This window comes from Nycticebus coucang, chromosome 20 (assembly GCF_027406575.1).
Source record: "Nycticebus coucang isolate mNycCou1 chromosome 20, mNycCou1.pri, whole genome shotgun sequence".
Classification (NCBI taxonomy): Eukaryota; Metazoa; Chordata; class Mammalia; order Primates; family Lorisidae; genus Nycticebus; species Nycticebus coucang.
This window is the reverse complement of record NC_069799.1, coordinates 17,231,693-17,243,350: the sequence shown is the minus strand read 5'-3', so window position 1 is coordinate 17,243,350 and position 11,658 is coordinate 17,231,693. Positions and strand designations below refer to the sequence as shown.

The 11,658-nt window shown below is 34.9% G+C and overlaps 1 protein-coding gene across 1 annotated transcript; it reads right to left on the bottom strand.

The window, feature by feature from the left end:
- Positions 1-5,327: 5,327 nt before the first annotated feature.
- LOC128572752 (olfactory receptor 14A16) lies at positions 5,328-6,260 on the bottom strand. The gene has a single exon (XM_053572809.1). The coding sequence runs from the start codon at positions 6,258-6,260 to the stop codon at positions 5,328-5,330; it is 933 nt and encodes a 310-aa protein (XP_053428784.1).
- Positions 6,261-11,658: the final 5,398 nt, after the last annotated feature.

Sequence of the window (11,658 nt, the reverse complement as noted above, 5' to 3'; positions counted from 1 at the left end):
AATCAAGGGTATACAAGGTATATGTGAATCCTAGTAAATGTGGAATGTAAAGGTCTTAGCAAAATAACTAAGAAAATGCCACAAAAGCTATGTTAACTAGTGTGATGAAAATGTGTCAAACGGTCTATGAACCAAGTGTATGGTGCCCCTTGATCATACTAATGTACACAGCGATGATTTAATAAAAAAAAAAAAGACAAAGCTCAGCTGTGACTTGACCTTCTACTACCCCAACACCTGGGGAAAGGAAAACAGGAAAACCCCAGCAGACCTGGCTGGCAGCTCCTTTGGACACCTGTAGCATTTACCACTGAGAACCTCCACAAACTTCCCACAACATTATTGCTAGGTGATTGGACTGCAGAGTCTATGGTATGTTTGTAACTCAGGGACTTATGGTAATAGCCTTCATGCAAAAATGCAAGTTGTATATAAGTCAGATGTTTGTAACACAAGGATTGCTTGTTTTTCCATAGGAATTTAATCAACATGTGGAAAAGATATCTGCAACTACATGCTCATTGCAGCATTGTTCAGAGTAGACAAGATATGGAATCAAGTTAGGCATCCATAGAGACATGAATAAATAAAAAATGTGATATATCTGTGAATATTATTCATTCTTATAAAATAAAGAAATTTGGTCCTTTACAAATGAAGATAAGATAAATAATTTCTGAAACAAAACCTGAGGGAGGTCATTATCATCAGACTTGTCTCATAACAAATGCTAAAGAGAGTTCTTCAAGTGGAAAAAAGAAGATACTAATTATTAATGGGAAAAAATGAAAGTATAAAACTCACTTTTTATATTTTTTACTGTATAAGAATTAATAAACAGTTTACTTTGAAATACTCCAAAGCTGTAATGGTGGTGTGTAAATCACTACATTTTTAGTATGAAAGTTAATAGACAAGACTATTAAAATAATAATAACTACAACAATTTGTTAATTGGTATAAAATATAAAAGAATGTAAACTGCAACATCAACAATTTGAAAAGTGAGAATGTAGTAAAGGTGTAAAATTTGGGTTTTTTTATGACCAAAGTTAAGTTGATATCAATTTAAAATAATCTCTAATAATAAGATTTTTTTGCAAGCTTCATGGTAACCCCAAAGAAAAAATATATAGTATATACACAAATAAAAGCATGAAGTCAAAAAAATCTACAAAAAAATTAATACAATGAAAGTAGCAAATCCTTACCTATCAATAATTACCTTGCATTTTTATGCATTAAATTATTTAATCAAAAAACATAGAGTAGCTAAATGGATAAATAAACAAGACCCAAATGTATATTGCCTAGCTATTCAATTCACTTGTAAGGGCACATATAGCCTGAAAAAGAAGGAAAAAGATATTGCATGTAAATGGAAACCAAAATAGAGCAGGGGTAGGCATATTTATATCAGATAAAATAGAATTTAAGTCATAAACTATAAAAAGAGATAAAGTAATTATATAATGATAAAAAGGTCAATTCAGCAACAGGGTATACCAATTTTAAATATATATGCTCCCAGCATTGGAGCACCTAAACATATAAAGCAAATATTGGTAGATCTTAAGGGAGAGCTGCAATATGATATAATAATAGTAGACCACTTCAACACTCCACTTTCAGCAATAAAGAGATCATGAACATAAAATTAACAAGGACACATTGGACTTAATCTACACTCTAGATCATATGGGCCTAACAGACATATACAGAACATTTCATCCAACAGCTACAGAATACACATTCTTCTCAACTAAAAATGGAACATTCTTCACAATAGATTATGTTAATCCAAATAACATGGAAATTTAAGACAATTTAAATCATGTTAAGTATTATTTTCTGACTACAATGGTATAAAATGAGAAATCAATAACAGAAGGAACTTTGGAAAATTCACAAGTACATGGAAATTATACAATATTGTCTTGAACAACCAATGAGCTAATGAAGAAATCAAAATGGAAATTTAAACATTTCTTCAGACAAACATAAAAGGAAACACTACATGCCAAAACCTATGGAATGCAATAAAATCGGTTTTTAAAGTTTATGACAATAAACACCTAAAGCGAAAAAAGGAAGATTTCTCAATACAGACAGTCCCCAAGTTACAAACATAAGACTTAGGTACAATTCCCACTTATGAATGGAGGCTATTACAGTAAGTCCCCAAATTACAAACATACAACTGAATATGACTTATGCCATTACAGAAAATAGCTAAATGTACCTGTTCCAATTTACATGCAAATTCAACTTAAGAATAAACCTACAGTTCCTATTTCATTTGAAACCCAGGGACTGCCTGTAAAGCAGATTTTCTTTTACATGTTTTAATATGTGTAAAAAACAAAATCAAGAATAGAGGAAAGTTTTTCATCAGTATTTCTTTGACCTCATAGTAATTGAGACACATAGTCACTTCTCAATTTGTATAAGTAATTTAGCTATTTGTACTCTGAGTAATGAAAGAATTCCCATCTTTTAGATTATGCTGCCATAGAGTAATGATGAAGGAACTTCCTGGTCAGTACTCTGATTATCTGGGACCAGGTTTATAACACTAAATATTATCCAGTTGTATTTTTTTTTTTGAGGCAGAGTCCCAAGTTAGAGTGCTGTGGCATCAGCCTCGCTCATAGCAATCTCAGATTCCTTGGCTCAAGTGCTCCTCCTGTCTCAGCCTCCAGAATTGCTGGGACTGGAATGCCCAGCTTATATTTTTATTTTTTAGTAGAGACAAAGTCTTGCTCTTGCTCAGCCTGGTCTTGAACTCCTAAGCTCAAGGTATCCTCCCACCTCAGTCTCTCGGACTCCTAGGATTACGGGGCTGAGCCATCACACCCGGCCCATTCCGTTGTATTTTTTTTTAAATAAAATTATGTTTGAAGAGCATCCATTAATATCACATGGAACTCCCTATGAAGAATCTTCATTAGTTCTATTTAGTATAAATAATGCTTTCAACCATGAAAGCAATAATGCTTTCAATGTCTCTAAAAAATAGCTGGGCGTTGTGGCAGGTACCTATAGTCCCAGCTACTTGGGAGACTGAGGCAAGAGAATCACTTATGACCAAGAGTTTGAGGTTGCTGTGAGCTGTGATATCATGGCACTCTACCAAAGGTGACAAAGTGAGACTATGTCTCAAAAAAATAAAAAAATAAATCTTATTACATTCACTTTTCACTCAAAATTTTAATACCTCATTTATGTTAATTCCCTACAAGAAGAAATTTGGTTGGTATTTTAAATAGTCAGGAATATATTGTCTGGTTATTTTTAAGTCTCCCAGGAAAACAAAATGTATGTCCTGTGGACCTCAGTATACATGCACTCTTCTATTTATTAAATGAAAATGCTATAAAAGAATGTGTATTGAATGTGATGAATCAACATTATCAATTAGAAGTAATCAATATCACAAGGAAACATTTGATAGATATAATTCCATAATTATTAAAAGTTTGTGTTTTTTTAAATAGTAAGTATAACTAAAAGGGTAACTACATATAAAAATATTTACCTAAAGTAGAATTTTTAAAAGTACATTCAAGTTAACCATAAATGTATGACAGGGCAGATAAATGAGAAAAATATATGAATAGATGATTTATACAATCAAAAACTTAAATAAGCATTTTCTTCTGCACGGTACATAGTAATAAACTGAAGCAGTTCCTATGTCACATCTCTACGTGCAAAAAGTGCCCTGTGCAGTTAATATAGAAATACAATTTAAAAATATGAATGGATTCCATCCATATGGAAAATACAAAAACATACATGTGTGTATATATGCTGTCCAGAAAGTCTCTATTATTCATATCGCATGGCTGGATGTTTTCCAGACAGCCCTCATGAGTGTGTGCGTGTGTGTATGTGTCTGTGTGTGTGTGTAGTGTTAAGAAATATTTTCATGTACATAATATTATGATGATGAAAACCCTGCTGATGTCATCATATTAAAAAGAAACTTTTAAGGATTTCAAGAGAGGGGATATTTTTTCATTTGTTAATTCACTCACTCAAACATCAACCAAGCACTTAGTAAGTGACGAATGTGTGTCAAACCCAGATCTGAAAAGGGATTCAGTCTTAGGGAGCATAAACACTAGTGGGATGGACAAGTGAAGAGATAATTGTGCACCCATGTACCCAGATGACTGATGATGAAACATTTGGAGAAATGATTTTGTACTCCAAAGACCTACTTTAGAAATATAGCACCATAAATACACAGCTGTATATTTCATAACATTTCATGAATAGTAATGTAGGACCTAGAAATTTGTAGTACAAATGCTGCAGTGTTGCAGAAGAAAATCAATTCATGTATTCTTCCATGTTTATTTCAGCATAAGATTTTATATGATACAAAAAAAATTATGTAATATCATATTAGAAGAATTACTGAAGAATGTAGGAGATATTTAGAAAGAAATATATCTAGCAGAAAATCTACTAAGGAGCTTCAAAACATAATTATATAAACTAATGGGGGAAAAGTAAAACTAAGGGGAAATCTTAAAATAACTATAATTAAAATAACTATCTTCAATGTATATACATGTGAAACTTTTTAAACATTTTTTATTTACATGCTTATTTTTTTCTGTACTTAGGGCATCAAGAAAGCACAGTCATGTCAGGACCAAATAAAACATCAACACAAATTATTATTATTTCAATATCTCGCTTAAAGTTCCTCTATTCCAGTGAGATACTAATATCTTTCTCTGACACAATATATTTCCTATTTGCCCATTGAGCAAAATCCCAAAATGACTATACAGAAAAAAAAATAACTTCTCATTCAGAATAATTTTTGAGTAAGTTCATCTAATTTATTTTATTTGCCCCAGTGAATTTTAAATAGGCAAGTTGATATGTGAGATAAATATTAATAATGTGTCAAACAATTCAACAATATTTTTAAAGCTGAATTGGTTATGTCATAAAATAATAGGGTTTTTATTATTGTCATTGTTGCTTCTTTAATAAAAATTGTTAATGTGAGACAATGAGTTTTAAACGTTCTTTCTTACATCATATTAAAAACAATTAGAATTCAGCTAGGACTACCATGCAAGAAGGGGTTTGAAAAATGAGTCCATAATTGAAGAAATTCAGGATTTTACTTAAGAATAGACATAATGTAATTAATTTCCCAAGGAAAATTCCTAATGAAAGAGCTGCTCTCATTTTTCTCTTAAAGTTTTTTACTTATAAAATTTGGATAAAAAATGACAAATTAATGGGTGTAAATATACTACTACTACTTTATATACTACTACAAGGAAAAATGTGAGCTTTTACTTTTTGGTCAGATTTCCCCTTACCAACATCTGCAAAGCCAGCTTCATGGCCTTGTTTCTTAAACTGTATATCATGGGATTCAAGGCTGGGGGCATCATAGTATAGAACACAGAAATTATGATGTTAGAAAGAGAAGGGGATCCTGAAGTTGGATTCAGATAAGCAATGAAACCAGCAGAAAGAAATAATACTACCACCACCAGGTGTGGAAAGCAAGTGGAGTAAGCTTTTGACTGGCCTTCTCTGGAAGGAATCTTCTGGACAGTGGAGAAGATACAGACATAGGTAATAATGATGAACATAAAACAGCAGAAATCCAAAACCACATTAATGAAGATCGGCACAATTTCTCTTATTAAATTTTCTGAACAAGAAATGGCTAATAACTGGGGGATGTCACAGAAGAACTGGTAGACCAGGTTGGAACCACAGTAAGATAAGGAAAAGGTACAAGCTGTGTGCATCGCAGCTATCAGACCCCCATACAGCCAAGACACAGCTGCTGTCTGCACACACATGCTCCTGCTCATGATGACTTCATAGTGCAGGGGGTGGCATATGGCAACATATCTGTCAAAGGACATCACTGTGAGGAGGAGCAGCTCTGCAGATGCTGAGCAAAGCAACAGAAAGACCTGGGAAATACAGCCAAGGAAAGAAATGGAGTTGCTGTTTATCAAAGAATTGGCAACGGATTTGGGGGCTGTGACTGAAATAAGACAGAGATCCAAGAAAGATAAATTCTTCAAGAAGAAATACATGGGAGTATGGAGATGATGGTCCAACGTTGTGATTATGATAATGAGCACATTTCCCACCAGGGCACACAGGTATATCAACAAGAAGAGCACTGAATGCAAAATGTGCATATTTGGATTGGTAGAAAACCCCATGAGGATAAATTCAGTCACAACTGTGAGATTTGTCATTATTGGAGGAATAATCTGTAGAAAAAGTGGAGACTGAAATGAAATATCAATATCCAGTATTGAAATGCTAAATATATTTATATATTACATAGGCACATATTTTACTGAATACTGAAACAGGTATTTATATATAGTTTAGACATGCACACACATATATTCAAACATGGTCATCACATGTCCCTCTACAAAGAAAATTTATTCTTTTTTTTGAGACAGAGTCTCACTATGTTGCTCTTGATAGAGCACTGTGGAATCACAGCTCACAGCAACCTCAAACTCCTGGGCTTAAGTGATTCTCCTGCCTCAGCCTCCCAAGTAGCTAGAACTACAGGCACCAGCCACAAAGCCCAGCTATTTTTTTTTTGTTGTTGCAGTTGTTTAGTTGACCTGGGCCAGGTTTGAACCTGCCACCATTGATGTATGTGGCTGGTGCCTTAACCACTGTGCTACAGGCACCAAGCCTCTTTCTCTACTTTCTTTCCCAAGAGGAACACCACTTCAGATTCAACATACGATCCACGAATTTGAATAATAAACAATTCTAACACAGCTAGTACAGACCTTCCTCTATCTGGTCTGTAAAATCTTTAACCTACTTGCTGTCTACAAAAGATTCATTTGTTGCTGATGTTTTCATATTTAAAATTTTTAACAAGAGATTGAGCTAATGGTGCTTTTTTTTTTACTTTACAATTTGTGATCTTGTGCCTATAATTCCATAGGACACACATGATATTTACCATAGGTATGAGAGACCCTATAAAATATGAGCTAAGATTGTTAGACTCATTTTCACTGAATTATTCACTTTTCATTTGTAATCCTCCCTTTGACTCTTTGACATTTTCCCCATATCTGCTAAGTTAAAAAATGGTTGTTCCCACAAGCTTTTTTCCCCTTCCCTTTCATCCTATCTACAGTTCCACTACTATAATACATGGCCTTACATATCACAATGTAAGCCTGAGCATATCCTCATGTTTTCATGTCTACATCATTGCCTGTTCCCCTTCCCTGTGTCCTTCTGTTTCTCTTAATTAGATCATGGCAATGTCTTGTAGCAGGGGAGGAGGGTTTCCACATAATTAGAACAAAATTCAGATGGCCTTAGTGTTAAAACTGATTTCCATACCTCTCTGTCTCTTCTAGTATGAGGAAATACAATGGCCAGGAGAAATTGCCTCAAAGATAGTGGCTTTAGTGATTCTGTCTGACTAAGCTCTCTGTCATTAATATTTTAGGGGCTAAAATGTATAGCATAGCTTTTTGCAAAACAGTTCACATTATTATTTTTAAGTGCAGTCTTAAGTTTCTTCCCTCATTTATTTCTAGCTACCTTTCATTAATTGTTGTGATTTGATATAATATTTAATACACGTTTAGTTTAGTGTGCTAAAAGCTAAAATACATTAGTAACAATTACAAAAGAGTAACAATTACTCTTTTTTTTTGCAGTTTTTGACCGGGGCTGGGTTTGAATCCACCACCTCCGGCATATGGGGCTGGCGCCCTACTCCTTTGGGCCACAGGCGCTGCCCCATCACATATACTCTTAAACCAAGATGTTACAATACGCCAAGGGTATTAGAAATTACAATTTTATTTGGGAATATTTAAAATTTAGGAGAAGAAAAAAGTAATATCTTTTTCCATTGAAACTCATCCCCAGAAAAAGCCATTCTTTTACTTTGAATAATTTGAACACCAGATACTATCTCTTCAAATTGTATTAATTTTTATTATTTACTAAAGGAGAATTTTAGCCTGTTTTTCTCAACAAACCTAAGGTAAATTTTAACTTTAAAATCTTGTAAATCTAAAGAGTTTTCTTCTAAAAAATAACTTAACTTACATACCTCCAGTCTGGTGCATGAAGTTTTCAGCAGCTGTCTGAGGCTTGCTGCAAATGAAATTATTGCTGATCACAATAATAAAATGATACTATAAAATTTCATTTCAATAGAGACAATAATATGTGTTGATTCTTCTGAAAATTGACATGATGCCCCAAAACTCTGACTTTATGAGTATGTAAGTAGGCAGAAACAGGGTCCCTGAAGAGTTTGGCAATTTTACACCTGCTGCTTGTCCTCAAAGGGCTTGAACATTATCCAAGAATTGCAAGGTGCCTTGTTCCAAAAGGAAAATAGTGCAGTCTCCACTGACTTGCTTAATTGGTATCTGTCTATAATGAAATCTTACTGAGTGATTAGTGCAATTAGTATTTCATATGTTTATTCCATTAGTGATTTGCACATCTATGGGCAGAACTAGAATTAATGCTTGTTTTTAATGTTTTCTTTAATCCATTTATTGAGCATCTACTATAGGCTAGATGCTTCTGTTGGCACATTTCAGTAAAAACAATGCAATGAGTCAAATTATTCATATAAAGGTGGATGGGATGTCATTGTCTCAAAACACTAACATCTCCCACTTGTTCCTTTGAAGAGGTAGAAATTTATGATGAACAAAGGAAAGAGCTGTCTCTGGAGATGGGAGCTGATCCATGCAGAGTTCGAGGTGGGGGTATAACAGGTGAACTTTGGGGTTCCCTGAAGTCTCAGGAAAAGACTGCAAGATGAGTAAAGGAGAAAATGGCAAGCAGTATCAGGGGACACTGCTGGTCACGGGGAATAGTTAATATTTACTATGAGCAAGAAGAAAAAACATGGATAATTTTGAGTAGAGGAGTGGCATGATCAGACTTATATTTGAAACTTTTTATCTATTTTATTATCCATTTATTTCTATTACCTATATTTAAGTATATGACATAGTTTTGATATGCATACACATAATGAAATAACTACAGTCAAGCAAACCAATATATCTATCACGTCACATAGGCACCTCACATAGCTAAGAACATCCACAATCTATGCTGAGCTATTTTTTCAGTATATAAGAAAATATTAACTATGGTCCTATGCTGAGTATGCAATCTTTAGACTTAACTCATACTACATAACTGCAGGCCTGCACCACTGATCTGCATTTCCCCATTTCTTCCCACCTTACTCTGGTAAGTACCATTCTACTCCCTATATTTGAATTTTTCAGGATTTCATTTGTAAGTGAGATCATATATTTGAAAATATATTCTGATATTCTTTGGAAGCTCATATGGATCTTTATTATGGTAATGTAGTGTATGACATTTATTGATTTGGCTATGTTGAATTACCTTTGAATCAAAAAGAAAAATTCCAATTGATTACGATGAATTATTTTTTAATGTGCTGTTGAATTTGGTTTGCTTTATTTTGTTGAGGATTTTTGCATTGATGTTTATTGGGGATGTTAACCTACAATTTTGCCTTTCTTGCAGTTTCCTTGTCTGCCTTCAGTGTCAATAACATAGGCTTCAAAATTGGTTTTGTAAATATTCCTGTCTCTTTAATATTTGGGCAGATAGTAAGAAGCATTAGTGTTAGTTCCTCTCTGAAGATTTTGGTAGAATTCATTCATAAGGCTATTAGTTCTTGAGTTTTTCTTAGTTTATCTTTTGGGAAAAAAAAAGAACTCTTGGTTTTGTTGATCTTTTCTATTATCTTTCTAGTCTATGTTTCATTTATTTATGTTCCAATATTTGTCATTTTCTACCCTCTATTAACTTTGGGCTTAGCTTGTTCTTTTTAAGTCATTGTCATGTAATGTTATGTTTTTAATTTGAGATCATTCTCCTCTTTTTGATGTAGGTGTTTCTGTTATAAACTTCCCTGTTTAGAACTGTATAACTACATCTTATAAGTTATGGTATGTTGTGTTTTTTTGTTAATTTGTATCAATATATCTTATTTTCCTTTTAATTTCTTCTTTGATCTATTGGTTGTTAAAAATACGTTGTTTAATTTCAACATATTTGTGAAATTTTTCAAAACTTCTCTAATTATTGATTTCTAGTTTTATAGAATTATTTCAGTCATCTTAAATATGGTAAGAATTGTTTTGTGGTCTGACATTTCATCTATCCTGGAAAATGTTCTGTGTACACTGGAGAAGAAAATGTATTCCAATGCTGTTTTCTGTCAGGCCCACTTACTCTAAAACAGTGATTTTTCAACCAGTGTGCCATGATAGGCTCTTAGGTGTGCCACAAAATTTTTGAAGATCATTAATTCAATTATTTTTGAGTGGGCAGAGCAAGATGGAGAATCAAGAAGAATGTTCCACCGAGCTCTCCTAGAACAACTGAGAAACAAGAGTTAGCTGAACTGTGCTTGGCACAGAGATTTTGCCTGAACAGTGGCTTGGGGTGTGCTGTGAAGCAGTGGGGTGCTGGTTGCTGTGTAACTGGAGAAATGGGAAGCGTTATGACACAGTAGGCAAGACTTGTAATAGCTGGCAGGAGCAGCCAGGAGCCACTGGAGGGAAGCACCAGCTCTAGCAGGAGGTCCCGGACGTGAGGAAGCTTTTTTGCAGTTTTCAGTTCTCAGGGTAGCTGTGCATTGAGTGGAAAGCCTAGAAGAGTGGGTGTACCCAAAAAGAGTACAGCAGCTAGATTTTAGGCTAGGTTGGAGCAGATTTGCCACTGGTTTGGCAGTGGTAGAAATGGCCATTCTGGGAAGCTCCTGGCAGTAAGGGGGCTGCCATCACAGAAAGGTTGTGAAAAGGTCGTGAAGATGGACCTCCTACAGGGACACAGCCATTTTAGTTCCACCTGCTGGGATTAGACTTTCAATTGTGACAGGCTCAGGGACTCCCTCACTCCTTGGAAACTGTTGTCTGGTGATATGGTGAGACATGCCTGTAGGAGACTGAGCACTAAGTTTACAGTAGCAGCCACCAGCTCTTGAAGAAGGCACTGGGAGCAAAACATTATCCTAGCTGGCATGGAAATGTTTCGCAGCCCAGAGACAAGTCCTCAAGCAGCTGTATGCCTGAATAAAATAAGATCAGCTGCTTATTAGCAAGCAAGTATTATACTTTGTAACATTCATAGGACAACAGGCTGGGAGTTGAGGGGGGCAGAAAGAGCACTTGGCAACCATTAAACATGTGATCCTAGCACGTGGGTCCCCACTGCTGTTGTATCAGGCTGCAATAAAAGGCCAAGAGAGAGGTGTGTTAGGGCTCTCAGAGGACTGATGGGAAGCCCACCTCCTGCAGATATGTACCTTCAATCCATGTCCTGGATGTTTTTATTCATTCGGTGATGGGGTGCCACAGTGGGCACTGACACATTCCTCTGAAGGATTCTGGAGAGATCAGAGTTCCCAATCGGACAGAACCTGAATTCTGAGGAAATAATCAGGAAATCACCATGGACGTTAAATTGGGGAACAAGTCTGGGATCTAAGGTTAGATAGAGGTTATCAGCTATTTTGTCCATTCCCTAAAGCTACAGTGCCACCTGATGTCCCGGCAATATATTGAAACACAAATATATTCCTAC

What these genes read in the sequence shown, in the direction of transcription:
- LOC128572752 (XM_053572809.1), bottom strand. Translation starts at nt 6,260, where the DNA reads ATGACAAATCTCACAGTTGTGACTGAATTTATCCTCATGGGGTTTTCT.